The 22,274-nt window shown below is 48.3% G+C and overlaps 1 protein-coding gene across 1 annotated transcript in view; it reads left to right on the top strand.

Annotated features, from left to right (window-relative positions):
• Window positions 1-22,274, top strand: part of TMEM67 (transmembrane protein 67) — a 193,312-nt gene that overhangs the window by 147,239 nt on the left and 23,799 nt on the right. The window contains exon 23 of the mRNA XM_082258322.1: window positions 18,521-18,637. Coding sequence (XP_082114448.1) covers window positions 18,521-18,637 — 117 coding nt within the window. The remainder of the gene's footprint in view (window positions 1-18,520; window positions 18,638-22,274) is intronic.

Genomic DNA, 22,274 nt, shown 5'->3' on the forward strand with positions numbered 1-22,274 from the left:
TTTGGAGTCAGATGGGCGGTGATTCAGCGGTCAGCCTCTAGTGTTGATATGGCGATATTACTCTTCCTCATTGCCGCATGGTGTGTAGATAGTTTAGGCAGTGAGTACCTGACAGGTGGTGGTGAGTGCCTTTGTGGGGCTTTCTCTCCCTCTTCCTGCTATTGTAGCGGTAGTTCTCTGTGCTGGACCTTGTAGTGCCGAAGCGCAGTGGGGTGTCCCTTTTGCAGTGTTTTACACTTCTTTTTGTGGGCTCCCCTCTTCATTCATGGAGTCCGTGGAGCATGTTTCACCATCTGACCCCTTCTCAGATGCTGTGGGGCCCTCCGGGGCCCAACAACTGTCTGCACTGACTGAGGTCCTGGAGTCCTTGGTGTCCAAAGTAGATTTGGTCCTGGGCAAATGGGCTAGCATAAAGCGCCCCCCGCCTTCACCTGCTTCTTCTGTCTCCTCAAATCTAGAGTCTGATTCGGCCGCTGCGGACCCAAGTTTCCCTTTGGGGTCTGCGTCCACGCACCCTGTGTACACAGATAGTGAGGATGATTCCTCTGGTCCTTTAGCCGCACATGAAAAGGCGCTAGTGGATGCACTGATTATATCAGTGTGGGAAACTTTGCATATGGAAGATGCGACTAACGCAGCATCAGAGGCGCGGTTTACCTTTGGCACCCACAGGTCCTTAAAAGCGGCGAGGGCATTCCCCTTTCCTGCCTTCTTTGACAATATTCTCTCAAAACAGTGCGGGTGCCCAAAACGCACCCTTGCAATCCCCAAGAGTTTTGCAATGCGGTACCCTTACGAGGGGTCCCTCCTTACAAAATGGACGGTACCTCCTGTTGTGGACTCCCCAGTTTCCAGGTTAAATAAAGCCACTGTAATTCCGGTTGAAGAGTCCCTGGTCATCTCAGACCAGGCTGATGGGCGGTCAGAGGCCTTGACCCGCCATATGTTCACTGTGGCTGGGTCAGCACTTAGGTCGATATTTACTATTGACCTAGTGTGAAAAGCTATGACTTAATGGGCTAAAATGCTACGGCGGGACCTGGAGGAGAAATAGCTCCCACCTTTGTGGAGCTGGTGGTTCAGTTGGTCTGTCTCAGCAGTGGTCCTGCCGCTTCCAAGGATAAGGGACCTTTCTTTTAGGCTCACAAGGGGCCTTTTTGTCCCTCAGGATCTCAAGACAAGGGATCCACACCCTTTCGGGCCTCTGCTGGGGGTTCCAAGAAGACTTGTTTGGGCAAACCACGAGCAGGTTCTGCCAGTCCTGCGGAAATCATTCCTCCGTATGAAGGGCACCCCCTCCCGTATCAGGGGTGGGGGGATGTCTTCGCTGCTTTCTCGATCCATGGACCTCCCTGATCCAGGACAAGTGGGTCCACAAAGTCATTCGCTCTGGCTACAAGATCGAGTTTTGTTCATATCCTTCAGAATAGTTCTTCCCTTCCAACCTGCGCCTGTCCCCGGATTGCTTAAAGGATCTATACTTCAAGGGGTGATTGTTCCGTTTCCAAAATCGGAACCTTGTTAAGGTTTTTACTCAAACCTGTTTACAGTCCCCTGGAAGGAGGGCAAGGTGTGTCCAACACTGGACCTCAAGGCACTAAACCGCTTTGTGCGGCCGAATGGCATCCTTACATCAGGGGGGTTTTCTCCACTCCATCGATATCAAGGATGCCTACCTTAACATCCCAATGTGTCGCCCATAAGCGCTTCCTCCACTTTGCCGTGGGCGAGGAGCATTATCCATTTGGGTCGTTACCCTTTGGTCTCGCCTCCGCTTCTCGGGTCTTCACGAAAGTGTTGGCCCCGGTTCCAGCATTACTGCGTCAGCGGGGGATTGCGGTACTGGGGTACCTGGACGATCTGCTCTTACGAGCAGAGTCTTTGACTGCCTTGTTGGACAACTTGGAGATTACTCTGCAATCGCTGAGGGAGTTGGGTTGGTTTCTGAATCTTCAGATGTCCACTTTGGTTTTGTCCACAAGCCTGGACTATCTGGGCCTGACTCTGGATTCATCCTCAGCCAAAGTGTTTCTTTCTCTGGAGAAACTTCAAAAGTTGCAGGAGACAATTTGGCTTCTGTTATCCAGCAGATGGTCGTCTCTTCGGAATTGCATGCGGGTGCTGGGCATGATGTTCCAAATCAGATCTCTGAAAAAGGAGATTCTGGTAAAATGGAACAAGTCTCTGGACAATCTGATCCTGTTGAGCCCAAGGGACAATTTTGTCGGCTGAAGCGCAATTGCACCAGGCACTATGACTAGGTAGCTGAAAGTCGGCTTCTAAAAGCCAAATTATTGGACAAAGGTTATCCACTCCCCCTGGTAGATCAAGCATATCATCTGTACCTCACAGATCCCCCTCCTGCCAAAACCCAAGACACATTTGATCAATCCATTTGTTTTCACCACCAAATTCCATTACAAACACAAGACCATGGAACAGATTCTTCTAAAACACTGGCCTATACTCCTGGAGGACACCCATCTCAAATTAGTCCTCCCAAGTACTCCCAGAGTCACATACAGGAAAGCACCCAACCTTAAAAACAAAATTGCACCCAGCAAACGTAAAACCATTAAAGACGCCACCCCTAGGGTGTGCCTGATTCCTTTAACAGGCATGTATAGGTGCAATAAGTATCTGTGCAAAACATGTGCATATGTAAAACATGGTAAAAAATAATTTCATACACATAACAAAACATACAACCTCATTGATTTTTACAATTGTTCATCTGATTTTGTAATTTATTGCCTCAGTTGTCCTTGCAACCTCCTCTATGTAGGACGCACGATCCGTCCCCTTCGACAAAGATTTGGGGAACACAGGAGTAAAATAGAGGAAGGAAAAGAAAAACATAGCGTCCCCCGCCACTTTCTCAGACACCATGACAAATCTACCTCAAATCTTGAGGTATGGATCATTGAGCAAATATCAAAAGACCTTCCTGTAGCCGAAAGATTTCACAAACTGTGCGAACGTGAAACGTTTTGGATCTATTTCCTCAATACACTTTCGCTCAACGGGATGAACGAAGAATTGGATGTATCCACCATTCTTTAATTAGTCCCCTCTAGGGTTCACTTTAGGTAATCCATACAGTGTCAATCTTGGCCAAAAGTTTTTTTCCCCACCTCCCTTCCCACCCCTCCTGCCGCCAACAATTCCTCATCCACTTACTGTCTAGCATTTATCCCTTGTCTCCACCGAATGGTTATACATTCCACATTCCTACCTCTTTCAGGTTGATATTCATCATTGTTCCCATTCCATCCATCTCATTGCATTAGTATCCATTTCCTGATTTTATACATACATGTATCAATATATACTATAAGAATTTCACATTATTACGTACAAATATAATTTTTTATTGTATATTGAGTCTCAGTTAATGATATGCATACATCATATGCAATTCTTTATTTATTTTGTTTACATTTATTTTTATTTTTAATTTTTAATTTCCCATTTTTGATTTTTATTTCTATTTTAATTTAATTTTTATTTTATTTATTTTTTATTTTTATTTTTATTCATATTTAATTTTATTTCCACATTTATCATTTTTCTCATTTCATCCCATGGTTTTTTATTTTTATTTTTTCTAATTTTCCTCTAATTGTCTATGGCATTATTATCTTCATGCATCGTATCACATGTATATTATCTATTTTTATTTTATACTGGTTTGACCTCTAGAGGGACCCTTGTTCCTCATACAGCCATAACGTAGAGTCATGCTTACTTTGATAGTAATTTTATAACTTCACCACCAGTGGGCATTGTTCCTCATACAGCCATAACGTAGAGTCATGTTTACTTTGATAGTAATTTTATAATTTCACCACCAGAGGGCATTGTCCCGGAATACATAAATTGGTCCTTCTCTTTCCCTTTTACATCCGACTTTGAAAAAGGAGCGCGCACTGGTTTCCCACCACAGTGCGCATGCTCGGAAACGCGTCAGTCATTACGCCGGAAGATCCTGTGGACGAGCATCACGGCCACCGTGCGGCCCAAGCCTCCATCTCACTGTGGTTTCATTCTGCTGTCCAAGCCTCCATCTCACTGCCGTGACACCCTCCACTTCCTGCTGGACAGGAAGAGCAAGAGAGGAGATGATTACAGACCCACAGTGATGACTCCAAGCCCCAGCCTCCACACGGACACCGGAAGGACCCATCTCGTCTGCTTATACTTACCTCAATGTCATTTTTAATTACTTGTTTGCCATATTAAATGGCAGTCTTAACTCGGAGGCGCCTGTTTTCTCTTTTGTTTGTTGCATGTTTGGAGATCGCTTCTGCTCCCCAACAGGCTGGCCCTGAGCATTCAGACTATTTCCTCATCTCACCTTAAGACTTTATCATAGCCTTGATGTGCTATTATATGGACTACCGTTTTTATGTAGTGCTAACAGCTTGCGCCACTTGTTCCATTTCTTAGGAGTAAGGATTTAGCTCCTTGCAGGGATCTCTGGTCCTGGCATTTTTCCTTTTGTTGTTTCTTCTTCTACAGTCAAGTCTGTTTCTGTGAGAACTTCAATCAACTCCTGGACTGGGTGATGCATTGGATATCCTAGATCCTTACGATCTCCCCAGTCTGGCCAGTGAGCTCGTGCAGACCGCAGCTCCACGTTAGGTCGGTCGTGATATAGCCCCACTGGACGGGGGCTGGCTTGTGAGTGAAACGCCTCACAAGGACGCACACGACCTGGTCGCAGCTTTCCTCTGGCCCGCAGCACCCCCCTCTTCCAAAATGGGGAGGTGACCTACCCGGAGTGGTGACCGCCTGGTTCCAAAGGTGTGATGACTAGTGCCCCCCTCTTCCCTGGGAAAATTTGGGGTGAATGTGGGCTTCTCCCAGGGTCAGTAGGTCCTCTAGCTACCCTTCCTACCCATGTGCACCCCCCCCCTCACTAGTGGGATCCTGCCTCCCCTAGCCCCCCTCCCCTATTCCTGTTGGGAAGCCTGAGCGGAGTTACTGTTTTTTACCCCTTTTAAATGGGTTTAAACTGTAATTCTTCTGTGAAGTGAGAGGTGAGCTGTGGCTGCGGTATAGTCTTGACGGTGGTCCCTATGTAAGCCCCCCCTTGCCGGTTACAGTACCTCATGGCCCTCTGAAGGGTCCTTGGAATCGTGCAGCCCGCCATTTTCCTGTAGCCACATGTATGGAAGCTTGGCGGCCATTTTCCTGTAGTTTGGTGGCCATGTTTCCGTGGCTTCCTATTAAGTTAGTGCGGCGGCCATTTTCTTAACCACTTTACCATCGGAGGATTTTCCTGCTAAAAGACCAGGGGGTTTTTTGCGATTTTTTACTGCGTGACTTTAACGGACAATTGCGCGGTCGTGAGATGCTGTACCTAAATGAATTTCACGTCCTTTTTTTCCCACAAACAGAGCTTTCTTTTGGTGGTATTTGATCACCTGTGCGATTTTTTGATCACGCGCTATAAACAAAAAAAGAGCGTAATTTTTGCAAAAATAACAATATTTTTCACTTTTTTTTATATGAAATTCCCCCCCAAAAAAATGTAAAAATCAAAATTTTTTAACATTTTCGGCCAATTTGTTTTACGCTACCTATGTTTGGTAAAAAAAAATCGCAAAAAGCGTATTTTGATTGGTTTGCGCAAAAGTTATCGCGTTTACTAACAAAGGGAAAGATTTTTGTCATTTTTGGTGTTTTTTTTTTTTTAACGAGTAATGGCGGCGATCTGCGATTTTTTTTTTTTTTTGCGGTACTGCGACATTGCGGCGGACAGATCGGACCCTTGACTGACATTTTTGACACTTTTGGGGGTACCAGTGACATTACTGCAGTAATCAGTGCTATATATATGCACTGTTACTGCAAAAATGACACTGGCAGGGAAGGGGTTAACTGTATTGGACAGGGAGGGGTTAAGTGTGTCCTAGGGGCCTGCTTCCAACTGTAGTGGGACATTGCTATTGGTGTAAAAACAAAGATCAACGGTTCTACATAGTAGAACCATCTGATCTTCATTTTTACACAGGGAGAACTGACAGGCGGCTTGTTTACATAAGCCGCTCTGTCTTTCTCCCGCTGTACCGGCGATCGTAGTGTGACCGGCGGACATCGGGTCCGCCAGTCACACTCCCGCACTCCTCCGTGAACGAGCCTCGGCGGGCGCGCGCTCGCCCGCTATTGGCTCTAGAAGGAGTGACAGGCGAGCGACGTAGACCTACGTCACTCTGCCTGGCCGGGGCCGACTGCCGCAGTAAATATACTGTGAGCAGTCGGCAAGTGGTTAAAGCCGCATGGAGTAGTGCTCGGCGGGGGGCCTCTAGTGACAGCACTGCTGTTTCCTCTTCCTTTCTGATCGGCTTGCTGCAGTCTGTTGGCGCTCTTCTCCCTCTCTCTCCCTGCTGTGGTTTGGTGGTGAGTCCTGGGGGGTATATCTCCCTGCCTTTCTGCTGTTACAGCGCTGCTGGGACCTGTAGTGCCCCTGTAGACAGCATGCCTAATTTTTACATTTTTTTTGCTGGCGGCCCCCAAGATGCCATGGAGCCCCTAGAACACTTGTCACCACCCGACCCACTCTGAGGGTGTGGGACCCTCTGTGTCTTAGTCTGCCATGGCTGCCATGACGGCGGTCCTGCAATCATTGATGTCTAAAGTGGACATGGTTTTCCAAAAGAGACTTGGTAAAAAGCACCCTCTGTCCTCACAGGTTTCCTCTGCCTCCTCAGATTCTGAGGCTGATTTGGCCTCCGTGGACACAAGTCACCCCACGGGGTCAGCGTCCACTTTGAGTGCTCTGACAGTGAGGATAATTCCTCTTCCACTACATCTGCGCAAGAAAAGGTGCTTGTGGAGGTACTGATTGTATCCGTGCAGGAAACGTTAAAAATGGAGGACACAGCTAATGCCTCGTTGGCTGCGCCAGTGCAATTTGGCACCCGCAGACCATCCAAGGGACTAAGGTGTTCCCCTTTCCTGCCTATATCAACGAGATTGTCGCTAGGCAGTGGGGGTCCCCGAAACGCATGGTCGGGATACCAAAGTGTTTCTCTAGGAGGTATCCTTTTGAGGGGTCCCTCTTTAAGAAACTGACAGTACCACCAGTGGTGGGTTCTCAGATTTCTAGGTTAAATAAAGTCACGTTACTGCTGGTGGAGGACGCCCTGTCCTTTAAAAGCCCTGCAGATAGGAAGGCTGAATCTCTGGTTTACTGTGGCAAGTTCAATCTTGAGGCCAGTGTTTGCCATAACCTTGGTCTCCCATACCTTGATGGAATGGGCAAAGCTTTTACGCAAGAATTTGAAAGGGGGTCAGCATCCCCATTAGCTGGCGGACCAGTTGATACAGGGGTTACAGTATATTTGTGATGCCTCCCTGGATGCGGCCCCTTTAGTCTGCAGGGTGTCAGTGACAGCGGTGACCTTGCGCCGCATGATCTGGTTGAAATGCTGGTCTGCGGACCAGGCCTCCAAAAAGATGCTGACGGATCTCCCCTTTGAGGGGGACTGCTTGTTCAGAGCTTAAATGGAAGAGATCATAAAAGGTCTCACGGGGGGCAAGAGCACCCTGCTTTCGCAGGTTACAAAAAACAGAGAGCCTCGCCGCAAATGTGGTCCTGTCTTTTCGGCTCACAAGCAGCCCTTTTGTCCTGCAGGGTCGCAGGACAAGGGTTCTAAAGCCTCCCGTTCATTTCCAGGGGGTTCCAAGAGACCCTGGGTTGGTAAGTCTAAGGTGGGCTCCGCTGGTCTTACAGACGTGCCCTCCTCTGCCTGAAGGGACACCTTCATCCGTACTAGGGGTGAAGGGACATCTTTGCTTCTTTCCGGACCCGTGGACCTCTTTCGTTCAAGACAAATGGGTCACTGAGTTGATCCAGTCTGGTTATAAGATCGAGTTTTGATCCTTGCCCCTGGCAAGGTTCTTCCTGTCCCACCTGCGCCTGTCCCTGGATCGGCTTCAGGGCCTTCTTGGAGCGGTGCAGGATTTACTGTCACAAGGAGTCATTGTACCAGTTCCAAAGTCCGAACGTTTTCAGGGGTTTTATTCAAACCTATTTACGGTTCCTATGAAGGAGGGCAAGGTTCATCTAATCTTGGACCTCAAGGCCCTCAACCACTTTGTGCAGGTTAAGGAAATTCAGAATGGAGTCCATTCGCACAGTAGTGGCTTCCCTTCATCAAGGGAACTATCTGGCCTCCATCTATATCAAGGACACTTGCCTTCATATTCCAATTTATGTTGGGCATCAGGGTTTTCTTCACTTTGCCGTAGGCGAGGAGCACTATTAATTTGTGGCATTACCTTTTAGTCTTGCCTCAGCTCCTCGGGTGTTCACAAAACTGTTGGCCCCTGTGCTAGCCTTACTCAGGCAGCAGAGGATCTCAGTACTGGGGTACCTGGATGAGGTTCTTCTGAGAGCAGAGTTGTCTGTTCTGAAGAAAGATCTGGACATCGTGGTGCGAACTCTGCAGACTCTCCAAAAGTCAGCCTTGACCTCATCCAACAAGCTGGACTACCTGGGTCTGACTCTGGATTCAGCCTCAGTCCAGGTGTTTCTTCCGGAAACAAAACTGTTGAAATTGTAGCATGCGATTTGGCTCTTGTTGTCCAATCGCCGGTCGTCTCTCAGTACTTGCATTCAGGTGCTGGGCCTGATAGTCTCTACCTTCGAGGCTGTTCCATTTGCTCAGTTCCATACCAGACCTCTGCAAAAAGAGGTTCTAGCCAAATGGGACAAGAATCCACAGTCTCTGGACAATCTGATCCTGTTGATTCGGGGTACGAGAGGGTCTCTGATAAGGTGGCTCCGCTCCCCAGCGCTTAGACAAGGGAAGTCCTTTCTCCCCCTGTACTGGACAGTGGTTACCACCAATGCCAGCCTGTCCTGGTGGGGAGGTGTTTTGGGCATGGAATCAGCCCAAGGATTCTAGTCTCGGGAGGAGTCCAGTCTGCCGATCAACATCCTGGAAATTTGGGCGATCAGGCTTTGCCTGTCCCAGTGGACGGATCGTCTACAGGGGTGTCCGGTAAGGATTAAATCGGACAATGCCACGGCTTTGGCATATGTCAATCACCAAGGGGGCACCAAAGGCTTCCTAGCGGCCAAAGAAGTGGCTGGCATTCTAAGTGGGCAGAATGCTTTGTTCCAGCCCTCACTGCTGTGCACATTTAAAGGGTGGAAAATAGGCGACTCCAGACTTAACGTCCACACACCCCCTTACGGAGCCGGCCTCCTTTTACTGCTGTAAATGCTGTTTGGATACATGCGGGACGCCGCGATTGAACCCTTCAGCTTCTACTTTATGTGCCTGCATTTGTCTTCTATATTGTGAGTAGTGCTTTTAAATAAATATATTTTATGTGGTTTATGGGATTTCACTATGGTCCTTTGTCTTCATTTCTCTCCATATGTTTATCTGACCAAACGGAGTGATTAAGAGAGTGATCAAGAGGTATCACCCACCTTCTTGGATTCACTGATGTATGGTTGTTTATCTACATGCTAGGAGGGGCTTTCTCATTTATTTGAGTAGCCATGGCGCTCTGGTAAGCTGCTTTGATCATTTGTGCACTGTGGTGTCCCCATCCTACACTTTCCCTGGGTGTCACTGGAAGGAACATCTTTCACAGTATATTGCACTTGGATTTATTTGGACTTGTATTTTTTTCTGGGATCTTATTCACCATAATTCATCCTGGACACTATCTGTATAATACTGTTTGTGGATCAATTTTTTTTCACTAGTTATTCATATGTTTAGCGCTACACTGTATTATTATTGTTTCTATGAATCACTGTTGGTTGATTTTGTGTTAGCTGCTTTTCACATTTTTCATAAATTCATTTATCAGTTTCTTGAGCGCAGAAACACCCCCCTTTATAATTTAAGGGTGGAAAATTGGCAGGTGGACAACTTCAGTAGACAGGCACTGTGTCCGGGGCAAATTGTTCCTTTCACCTGGAAGTGTTTCATAAACTGTGTCTCGAGTGGGGAACCCCAGATGTGGACCTGTTGGCCTCTTGGCTCAACCAGAAGGTTCTGAGGTTTGTGGCAAGGTCTTGAGACCCTCTGGCAGACGCTGCAGACGCTCCCCTCGGGGCCAGTATCTTCTAATTTAAGCCTTTCCCCCACTACAGCTCCTGCTGAGACTTTTGCGTAGAATCGAGGCAGAAGGGATTGCAGTAACTCTGGTGGCCCCAGACTGGCCTCGTCGGGCCTGGTAAGACTGGTAGCCGATGCCCCTTGGCGGCTTCCTCTCAGAGAAGAGAAGGGACCAATCTTCCATCCTGCTTTACGGTTACTGGCTTTAACTGCCTGGGTATTGAAGGATAAGGGGATTTTGGATTCGGTACTTCCTACTCTGTTAACCCCTTTACGACCGCTCGCCACAGATTTACTGCGGCATGCAGCCGCTCCTGGGCGAACCGACGTAGCTCTACGTCGCTCGCTCTCAGAAGGCTAGGGGGCGAGCGAGCACCACCTGCGGCGCTCCCGCCCCCGCTAGCGGGGAAGCATTGCGCGTGTCATGTGGCTCTGATTGCCTCCTGACATCGGCGATCTCTCACGTCAGATAGAAAAGGACAATCGGCTGATGTAAACACAGCCGTCCGTCCTTCTCCCTAAAGTGATCACAGAGCCCATGTGATCCTGCTATGTAGGATAGCATGTCTCTATGGTCACTTCTCAAGTCCAACCCCCCCCCCCCCCCCCAGTTAGAATCACTCCCCTAGGCTTACATTTAACCCCTTGATCACCTATACTGTTAGCCCCTTTCTTGCCAGTGTTATTATTACAGTAACAGTGTATATGTATAGCACTGATTACTGTATTAATGTCACTGGTACCCCCGAAAGTGTCAAAAATGTCAGTTAGGGGTCCGATCTGTCCGCTGCAATGTCCCAGTCCCGCAAAAAATCGCAGACCGCCGCCACTACTAATAAAAAAAAAAAACAATAAAAATAAATCTTTCCCATAGTTAGTAGACGCAATAACTTTTGCGCAAACCAATCAAAATACGCTTATTGCAATGTTTTTTACCAAAAATATGTAGCAGAAAACAAATTGGCCTAAAATGCTAAAAAAAAAAATGTTTTAATTTTTTTTTTGGGAATGTCATATAGCAGAATGTGAAAAATATTGTTTTTCTCTTCCATCCTCTGACAGTCGCAGCCCATCCATATTAGCCTTCACTAGTGGGTAATGGCGCCCTCTGCAGGAGTAAGCTAGGCAGTTAGAAATGTTAATAAAAAACTTTTCTATACTTAGACACACCTCTAGGGGGCCGACCCCAGCCATTATCCTGATTCAGGTACCACTGGTCCTCATTTTTATGCTGCCTAGCGTTAGGAGTAGGCTAGCTCTTCCTGGCTGGGACCTAGCGTCTCGGTTTTTCTTTGTTTTTTTTCCCACAATGTGTGTTCTTTCTTCTGAAAATAGGTTTTTATTTCTCTCTCTAGCGCTAGTTAGTCAGGGACTTTTTCCTGCAGGACTACAAGTGACTGCAGAGCTGGGTTTTGCACTGGGTAATATAGATCCTTATGGAGTCCTAGCATGCCAACGAGCGTCACAGGTTACTGGTGCGCCCAGGCCTCGCAACTACAGTGTCCCTTGGAATGGGGACGAGCCTGCGGAGCTGCGTTCTATTCGCCGAGGGTGTCTCAACTCCGGAATGCCTGCGTGTTGCTAGCATCCCTCCTTGGCTGACGGCACCCCCACTTAGGGTGGGAGGTCTCCCGTATCAGATCTGTGCCCGTTTTCCTGGAATGGTGAGTACTGATACCCCCTTGTCCCTGGGACTAGGTAATTTAGTGGGGTTTGTGGGCCCACTCTTAGGGGATGGCAGGGCTCGTGGTCTCTTTGGGATCCCCCTTCTGGCTTGCTTGGTGTATTTTCCCTTCCTCCCTGGCCCTGCTGAGGGCGCTGTGCGGGTACTTGTGGTAGCTGGGGGGTGTGGGGGGGCTCTATAACTGTGAGGGGGGTCTCCCTGAGGGCCCCTGTGGTGGCCAGGCCGCATGTATATGCTTAATTTTGGTGTGGCCGCCATTTTGGATGTGAGCAGGTGGCTGAGCTCTGTGTGTGGGCAGCAGCCATTTTAAGACCTTGTCCTGGTGCTGATCGGGGCGCAATCTTGGCTAAGGGCACATGCCTATTAAGGGCAAGCGGCCATCTTGCCGGTGACTTTTTACATTTTTTTCCATTATGCACCATTTTATTGTGGCTCAGGGGCTAGGCCTCTAGGGGCGTGAGGTCCGTTCCTCCTTTCCTTCTATTTTCTCACTGAGCAGCGTGTGACAGTTTCTGACACTGTGGGGGGATTTTAACTAATGCCAAGGGCATTTTTCTGCCAAAACTGTTGTTTCTTGTGGATTTTGCATTATCTGAAGGGGCTCTTTCAAATAACCGGGAACCGCCAATTTAAAGGGCCAGCGTCCCATTAATTTTATATTGGCATTCTGGACTGCCAGGCTGAGAATTTTCCCGCAGGCCTGGTGGGGGCTTCGGGTATTCCTGAAACCTCTTCCATGGCCTAATTTTCTGCTGCTCTTGCGCTTTTTTTGCGTCAAAAGTGGGTCTGCTGCTGTCGGAACGCTCCTCCAAGCCAACGACCTATGCCCTCCCAGTCCTCTGACTCAGAGCCTGAATTAGGTTGCCACGGACGACATCCCCCCGGAGGGGTCCCTGTCTTCAGCTACTGAGGGGGTGGAGGAGGAATCTTCCTCGGTGGCACGGTACGCGCTGCGATGGAGGCCCTCATTAGCGCCATTAAGGAGACTCACAATCTTGACGATGAGCATCTCAGTCAAGTAAGGAGGCTGCTTTCAAGTTCCGAAGGGCCCAGGAATCGGGTCAGGTTTTTTCCTGCCCTGAGGAGTTTCACACAATTGTGAACGACCAGTGGCATCGCATAACACATATGCTGGTAGTGCCTAAGCGTTTTCACCACCGCTATCCCTTTTTGGAGGCTAGGGCTAAATGTTGGACGGTGTCCCCCGAAGGGGACCCCCCTGTCTCTAGGCTGAATATATCACCTTGATGCCAGTGAAGAACTCCCCGGTGTTCACGCATCCAGCTGATACGCGTGTGGAGGCGTTTTCTCGCCACTTTCATTGGGGGCGGGCTCCCTGCTAAAGCCTGTGTTTGCCTCAGTGATGGTCTCTCAGGCTCTCACTGCGTGGTTCAAGGTGCTTTGGAGCACCCAGGTGGCGGAGTCGGCCTCTCCGACTGCCCTTGACATGATGGATCAGATTACCCAGACTGGTATATACCTGTGTGATGCTGCCTTGGACGAGGCTCCGTTAGTCGCTCGGTTGTCTGCGGTCGGAGTCGCGATCCGCCGCATTATTTGGCTAAAAAGCTGGTCGGCTGACACGCTTCCAAACAGACGGTGTCTGATGTTCCTTATGGGTAGTCATATTTTTGGGGACACTCTGGATGAGTTGAATAAGTGGCTTACGGGGGGTAAGAGCACTCTGTTGCCCCAGGTCACTAAGGGTAAGTCCTCCCGCGCTAGGCGGGGGCCTGCCTTCCACGCTCAGCGTGGGTCCTTTCGTGCCTTCGGGGCGCAGGACAAGGGCAAATCATTCAAGCCCTCTGGTGGTCACAAGAAGCTGTGGTCGGGTGAGCCAAGGGCCAGTCGGTCTGGGTCGTCCGCCTCTTCCTGAAGGTGTCGCCCTCACCTGTCAAGGGTGGGGGTGGGGGGGACATCTGCATTGCTTTCAGGAATCCTGGTTGTCCAGCACTCAGGACAGGGGGATTCACAAGCTGATTCGGCCAGGGTTCAAGATCGTGGTTCGATCTCGCCCTGCAGGCGAGTTCTCCCCATAAACTCTCCAGCTGACTCCCAATCGTTTCAGAGATCTCATGGGGGCGGTGCAAGATCCCAAGGAGTCATTGTGCACGGGATGGTTTTCGCGGTTTTTATTCCAACCTGTTCACGGTGCCCGGAAAGGAGGGCAAAGTGCATCTGGTTCTGGACTTGAAGTCTCTGGAACGCTTTGTGCGGGTGCAGAAGTTCCGGATGGAATCCATCAGGTCGGTAGTGGCGTCGCTGAGTCCAGGGGACTTCCTGGCCTCCATGGACTTGAAGGATGCGTATCTGCACATCCTTATCCTTACCACGTGGGTCCTCAGAGATATCTCCGCTTCGTGGTGGCAGGGGAGCATTACCAGTTTGTGGCATTACCCTTCGGTCTCGCTTCAGCTCCTGGGGTTTTCACCACGGTTTTGGCTCCTGTGCTGGCTTTACTGCCTTTAAAGGGGATTGCGGTCCTCGGTTATCTGGACGACTGACGAGCGATCTGGCCATGACTGTTCAGACACTCCAGGAGTTCGGGTGGACCATCAATTTTCAGGAGTCGGCACTGACTCCTTCAGTTCGTCTTTAGTACCTGGGGATGGTCCTGGACTTGGCTCAGGCACAAGTTTTTCTTTCCGGAGGACAACCTCCGGATCCTGCGGGACAAGATCAGGTCCCTCAGGGACAACAATCTCTCCTCCTTGCTGACCTATATGCGGTCTCTGGGTCCGATGGTTTCTGCTTTCGAAGCCATCCCGTTTGCTCAATTTCACACAAGGACTCTGCAAGCGGAGATCCTGTCCAGGTGGGACAGAATGCCTCAGTCTTTAGACAGGAGGATTTCTCTGAGCCACACGAGGGTGGTCAGATTTTTTTGTGGTGGCTGCGGTCGCCGACCTTGACACAGGGCCAGTCCTTTCCGGTTCCTTGTCGATAAACGTTTTGGAGCTCCGAGCAATCAAGCTTTGTCTGTTCCGTGGGTTATCTTGACTTCTGGGGTGTCTGGTTCGGGTACAGATGGTCAACGCCACGGCTGTGGCTTATATCACTCACGAAGGGGGTGCCAAGAGTGCCCGGGTGGCCAAGGAAGTGGCCGGGATCCTGTCTTGGGCCAATTCGCACGTTCTGGCGATTTCGGCGGTTCGCATTCCGGGTGTGGAGAACTGGCAGGCGAACTATCTGAGACAGACCTTGGACCAGGGAGAATGGTCCCTGCATCCGGAGGTTTTTCTCCTCCTGTGTGCCCAGTGGGGGACTCCAGATGTGAATCTGTTCATGTCCCGTCTCAACAAAAAGGTGGTAAGGTTCGTGGCAAGTACTCGTGATCCTCTGGCGGACGCCACGGATGCGTTAGTGGTGCCTGGGCACCGGTATCGGCTGATGTATGCCTTCCCTCCGATTCAACTGTTGTCCAGGTTCCTCCGCAAGGTTGGCATCGGAACGGATACAGGTAATTCTGGTGGACCCAGACTGGCCACGTCGGTCCTGGTATGCTGACATCGTTCAGATGTTCGTCGAGCCTCCCTGGCGGCTTCCGCTGAGAGACGATCTTCTGTCTCAAGGGCCGATCTTCCATCCTGCTTTACGGTCTCTGGCTTTAACGACGTGGCTGTTGAAAGCCAGGTCTTGAGAGATAGGGGTCTTCTGCATGCGGTCATCCCTACCTTGTTGAAGGCTCATAAAGCTACTTCTAGAAAGATTTATCATCGCACCTGGGAAGCGTGTATTGCCTGGTGCAAGTCGCATGGTTTCCATCCTTGCTCCTTCTCGGTGGCGAAGGTTTTGGCCTTCCTGCAGGAAGGGGTGGATCAGCGTTTGGCGCTGACCATGATAAAGGGTCAGTTGTCGGCCTTGGCCGTCTTTTTCCAGCATCCATTGGCGACTAATTCTTTGATTCGCACTTTTATCCAAGGGGTGCGGCATCTGGCTCCCCCGGGGAAGGCTCCCTTGCCTCCCTGGGACCTGAATTTGGTGTTGTCTGTGTTACAACGACCTCCCTTTAAGGACATAAGAGAGATTCCTCTGCCTGTGTTGTCCTAGAAAGTTGCTTTTCTGGTGGCTATCACGTCTGCTTGCAGAGTGTCTGAACTGGCGGCTTTGTCTTGCCCTTCTCCTTATCTGGTGATTCATGGGGATAAAGTGGTTCTGCAACTAAATCAGTCTTTTGTTCCCAAAGTGGTCTCTTCATTCCACCTCAACGTGGATATCGCGTTGCCTTCGCTTTGTGCGCAGCCCAAGCATCCCATGGAGGTAGCTTTGCATTCCTTGGATGTGGTCCAGGCGGTCAGGGTTTACCTGTCTGCCACGGAATCGGTTTGGAAGTCTGATTCTCGGTTTGTTCTTCCTGAGGGACCTTGGAAGGGCACGGCTGTGTCCGTGGCAACCATTTATAAGTGGATCAGACAGACGATTGTTCAGGCCTATTCCATCACGGGTCAGGTTCCTCCTTTCCCTGTAAAGGCCCATTCTGCTAGAGTCGTCAGCGCCTCTTGGGCTTTTCGCCATCAGGTTTCTGTGGCTCAGGTGTGCAAAGCGGCGACCTGCTGGTCTGTGTACACTTTCACAATATTCTACAGAATTGATGTATTGGCATCCTCGGATGCTTCCTTTGGCCGCAACGTTTTGAGTGCGGCGGTTGTTTGAGGAGACATCTTTTTTTCTGTCTCTTCATTGGGGTGTTGTTTTTTGTTGTTTTTATTTACCCTAAAATTATTTTCTCTGAGTCCTCTGACAATCACACCTCCGCACCCCCTCTGTTTTTTTGGATCTGGGGGTTATTGCCTTCCGGTACTGCTTGCTACAAACTGAGGACCAGTGGTAACTGGATCAGGATAATGGCTGGGGTTGGCCCTCTAGAGGTGTGTCTAAGTATAGAAAAGTTTTTTATTAACATTTCTAACTGCCTAGCTTACTCCTGCAAAGGGTGCCTTTACCCACTAGTGAAGGCTAATATGGATGGGTGGCGACTGTCGGAGAGAAAATAATTTTACGGTAAGTTCTTGCAAAAATTCTATTTTTTGTTTTCAAAATTGTCGCTTTTTTCGTTTAAACCACAAAAAATAAAAATCGCAGAGGTGATCAAATACCACCAAAAGAAAGCTCCATTTGTGGGGAAAAAAAGGATGTCAAATCTTATTTGGGTAAAGCTTCGCACGACCGCGCAATTGTCCGTTAAATTCACGCAGTGCCAAATCGCAAAATGGGGCCTGGTCATTAAGCAGGAAAATCTTCCGGTCCAGAAGAGGTTAAAAGCTTAGAAATCTACTTCTCAGAAGATTTACCATTGAGTTTGGAAGTTGTATATTACTTTGTGGAATCTCTGGGATTTCCCCCCCGTTCCTTTTCGGTATTACGTCTCCTGGAGTTTCTACAAAGAGGTGTAGATCAGCGTTTGACCCTGGGCACCATTAAGGGCCAGATTTCAGCTTTGGCAGTTATCTTCCAAAGGCTGTTGGCCACAAATTCCTTGGTTCACATCTTCGTGCAGGGAGTTTGCCACTTGGCTCCTCCTGTACGGTCCCTGGTGCCCCCGTATGATCTTAATCTGGTACTCTCGGTTCTTCAAAAACCGCCCTTTAAGAATATTTTTGAAATTCCTCTGCTTACCTTGTCACAGAAAGTGGCTTTCTCTGTAGCTATGACTTCTGCATGCAGGGTTTCTGAGCTGGCTGCGTTGTCTTGAGAAGTTGCCTTGCATTCTTTGGATGTGGTTCGGGCCATCAGGGTGTACTTGATGGCGACTTCAATTCGCAAATCGGATTCCTTGTTTCTCCTTTATGGATAGTCCTCTTAAGGGGCAGGCTGCATCTGCTGCGACCATTTCCAGATGGATCAGGCAGCTTGTGGTGCAGGCTTTATTCAATTAAGAGTCAGGTTCCTCCTTTCCCTGTAAAGGCGCATTCTTCGAGGGCGCTTAGTGCCTCCTGGGCCTTCCGGCATCAGGTGTCAGTTGTTCAGGTTTGCAAAGCGGCCACCTGGTCGTCTGTACACGCATTCACCAAGTTCTACAAGGATATTTTCGCATCTGCAGATGCTGCATTTGGCTGCAAAGTTTTGCAGGCTGCTGTGGCAAAAACTTCTGCCTCCAGAGGGTGTTTTTTTTCTAGCAGGTGAGCTCCAGTTGTTCCTGGTTGAGCTCCTGGTTTGCCTGGTTGTCTAAGTTTAGCCCTTTTGGGGAAATATGTTTATTGCTGTGTTTTTTTCCCACCCCGCCCTCATGCTGACACTGCTTTGGGACTTCCCATCTGTCAAAGAAGATATGAAGCTGTGTCCGTCAATGAACGAAAGAGAAAACTGTTTTTTGCCTTACCTTATCCTTTTCTCTGATGTTCATTAACGCACACAGCACCCACCCCTGTGGATTTGGGTTATGTATTCTTTTGACACTGCTTGTTACAATACTGAAGTCCTGGAGCAGGAAGTGGGTGTATACCCCCTAGGCCCTATAGGCATATTCAAGCTTTGTTGACCCTTTTCCGCCTAGTGTCCTACTTCTAAGGAGAGCAGCATAACCCATCTGTCAAAGAAGATATGAAGCTGTGTCCGTCAATGAACATCAGAGAAAAGGATTTTACGGTAAGACAAAAAAACAGTTTTTATTTTATCTTTTAATGAGCTATTCATTTTATTTCATTGTTTTTGGCTGAAGTCCTGCTTTCAACAAATTGTCTTCCAATACAGTTCATTCCTATTACATTATTAACTTGTTTTTCTTAATTTTTGTTTCTACTGGCAGAATTCAGTGTTCATTTTGTCCCACAAACGTTATGGATACTATATTCATGGCCGCTCGGTCCATGGGCATTCTGATACCAACATGGAGGAGATGAACATGAATTTAAAGAGGGAAGCCGTAAGTGGATGATGACATCTTCTGTTGAATGTGTAGAACAATAAAATTGGAATTGTCGTTCAGCACTTTAAAATAACAACCAGAACTGAGCTCCTTTGTAGCTATAAATTGTATATCCAGTTCACCAGAAATGAAATATACCGACTTGTTTTCCCATTTATGGGCAACTGCCATACCCATTAGATGCCTAAATGATGGTATCACCTTCCACAACAGACTCTTCTTAATGTAAAAGAAATAGATACTTGGATATGCTAGATGATCATGAGCGACTTCTTTAGTATGTATTTAAGTCGCCTCCCACAGTTTAAGGCTTCATGTACACTAGCTGCTCCTAAACTTGATTTTAGGACCTTTTGGCTTTTTTTTACCAAAACTTCTTAACTCAACTCCATAAAATGTCAATGTACACATAGGCTTTTAACAGAGTGTAGGAGCTGCGATTAAGGGATCTTCAGCCTCCCTCAACTGCCATCTCCTGAATGCAGAAGAATTGCGTTTAGGATAGAAACAGTTTGACCACTGGCCAAGGGAAAATGCAAACTGTGATTTTGCCATGTTTTGCATTTTCCTGCGGCCACTGTAAATTTAGGCAGGGTGTACAAGTCTTAATCTACTGCAGGAAGATCTCTCCAATGCAGTCCTTGAGAGAGAAAAGCAATGTACAATTACAGGTACAAATTATGGGTGGAGTTGGCCTTAATTTGACACTGTCCTTTTTAAACTTTGAATATAATTAAAATATTAATATTTAATTGTTACATTTTTAAATATGTAATTCAGCCAAACTAGCCTTCAATCCACAATAATATTTCTTAATATCATCGTGACCAGAAAATTGGATTGTCCAGCAAAGTGATGGAAACATTTATATATCATACAGTATTATACATATATAAATGTATAGTACTGTATATTGCACATATACACATTATACGGGTAAAAGTAGGTAAGAGTAAAAACTTGGCTTTAAAATGTATGACAAGATAAAACTTTTTTTTAGTTCTACATAGATTGGGGAAGGGTTATACCCAGGGCCATCTTAATGGCATCATAGGCTCCTGGGAAAAGTAAAACACTTGGTTCCCTACCAGGCAGATGGCAACCAGCACATTGTGCGTGCTACGACAAAAAGTGGGTGTGCCAAATTATAGTAAATATTAGGCATTGCTTTTTAGTCCTATTAGAAACCACAAATAAACACAATCAGGGTATTATGCCACATTAAATTCATCCCCTGTACACACTGTCCCGCTCTACACACCGCCCCCTTGTATACACTGACCCTCTTTCTCTATCGTTCATCGACAGACGCAGCTCCATCTACTCAGAGACTATAGGGTTATGCTCCTCCTATCAGGAATAGGCACTAGGCAGGAAAAAAAATCTTAACCACACCTATGGGGGCTGTCCCTGCAGGCATAACCCCACACACCCTGCTATCATCAAACAGTTTGTTTCTGCCTAGTTTAAGGAATAGGACCTAGCTTCCTGCTGAGACTTCGGTCTTAGCTATTATAGGAAAGTTTATTAGTTTGTGATTTTTTTATTTTTACTAGTTAGTTCCTGAGGACCAAGATCCAGAGGAACTACAACAGCCAGCTGAGGTTTTGCACTGGGTAATCTAGATCCTTAAGGTCTCCCAGCCTGGCCAGCGAGCTTTAGCAGGTTATAGTCTAGAACTAGGCCTCGCCATGACAGTGCCCCAACGGATGGGGAGGAGCCTGCGAGTGGACCGTCTCACTGGGACCACACACGACCTGGAACGTCCCGAGTCGCAGCTTTCCCTTGGCTGACAGCACCCCCATCCCGGGTGGGAGGTTATCTGTTTCAGAATGGCGCCCACCTGGTCCCGTGGTATGGTGAGTAAATTGTCACCCCAAAAATCCCTGGTGGTCTCGGGGTGGACGTGGGCCTTTCCCTGGAATAGTTAGACGTTAGGGGTTCCCTCGGTTCCCCTGGCGCCTCGAAGGACTAGTCCTGTGTACCCTACCCCTAGCAGGTTTTTACCTTGGGGGGCGGTAATAATGAGGCCATTGTGGCGCTTATTTGAGGGGGGTGAGGTATCCTGTGTGGGCCCCTGGGCAGGGACCTTCCGATGCCTATTGTTCTGAGCCCCCTTTTGGGGGCCCTGGAGACCGCATGGCGTGCTGTGGGGGCTGCCATTTTGCTGTGGATCATGATTTTTATATTCCCATTAGTTTATATGGGCAGCCATTTTCTACAATTCCCCATTGAGAATGCATGAGCAGCCATTTTCCTGAGGTCCATAGGCTGTACGGGCATGCAGCATGGTTTTTTAAAATATAGAGGCTGGGTTTTCTCTTCCTCTTCCTGTACAGTCTGTCTCAGTTTCATTTTTGCACAGATCTTGCTGGAAGTCTCCTCTGTGGTCTGGTAATGTTTTCCTGGGGTTCCCTGTGGGTATTTCTTCATTCACTCTGCTATTATCTTTTAATAACCAGGGATTGTGAGCCCGTACTTATAGTGGTGGGACCGCGTTTTTGGCGGTCTTAAAGAGACACTGCCCAATTATTTTAAAAAGTGTAACATGGAGTCCCAGGATAATATTTCACCTGCAGACCCCCTGGGAGTGATTGCGGGACCTTCTGGTTCTCAGTCTCAGCCAGAGATTGTAGCTTTTAGCAAAATTCGATGTCGAAGGTAGATTTTGTCATTGCTAGTGCTGCCAGTCGCAAACGCCCTCCGCCCTCACCTCCATCTGCAGGGTCTTCGGACTCTGAGATAGACATGGCCACCTCGGACACAGACCACCTTGAGGGGGTCGGTGTTGTTGCATTCTGACGGTAAAGAGGACCTGTCCTCATCAGCCGCAGTGCAGGAACGCGCTTTGGTGGAAGCTCTGATAGTTTCAGTGCGGGACACTTTACAATTGGCTGATGAACCCACAGCGCTGGGTACACAGGTGTCTTTTGGCTCCTGCAAATCTCGTAAATCAGACAAGGTGTTCCCTTGCCTGGATTTGTATTATACTATTGTGGATGTACAATGGCAGTGCATTAAGCACATGCTAGTGGTGCCTAAGCGTTTTGCATGCCGTTACCCCTTTGCGGAGGCAGTGTCCACTAGGTGGACTATACCACCAAAAGTGGATCCCCCGGTATCCAGGTTGAATAAAGCGACCCTGGTACCGGTGGAAGAGTCTCCAACTTTTGCCGACCCCATGGATAAATGGGTGGAATCCTTGTCCCGCCATTTACATGTGGTAGCAGGTCACATATTAAAAACTACCTTTGTGAATGTTTTGGTAGCGAAGACTGCTAGGGAATGGGTGAAGTTACTTTAAAGTAACTTGGAAGCTGAACGGCTCCACCCTGCGGTGTTGGAACTACTGGACCAGTTGGCTCATGCCCTGGTGTTCATGTGTGATATGTCCCTAGATTCAGCTCCTTTAGTGGCCAGGGTGTCTGCAGTGGGGATTGCTATTAGGCGCATTGGTGTGGCTGAAAAGCTGGTCAGCGGACCAGGCTTCTAAAAAGGCCTTGACTGATTTTCCCTTCTTAGGGGAGAGGCTGTTTGGATCTTCTCTGGACAAATTGAGAAAAGGTATCAGGGGGGTAAGAGCACTCATCTTCCCCAATCCTCTAAGGGCAAGGCGCCACGTCCTAAGCGGGGC

This window comes from Pelophylax lessonae, assembly GCF_965119305.1.
Source record: "Pelophylax lessonae genome assembly, chromosome: 5".
NCBI classification, from domain to species: Eukaryota; Metazoa; Chordata; class Amphibia; order Anura; family Ranidae; genus Pelophylax; species Pelophylax lessonae.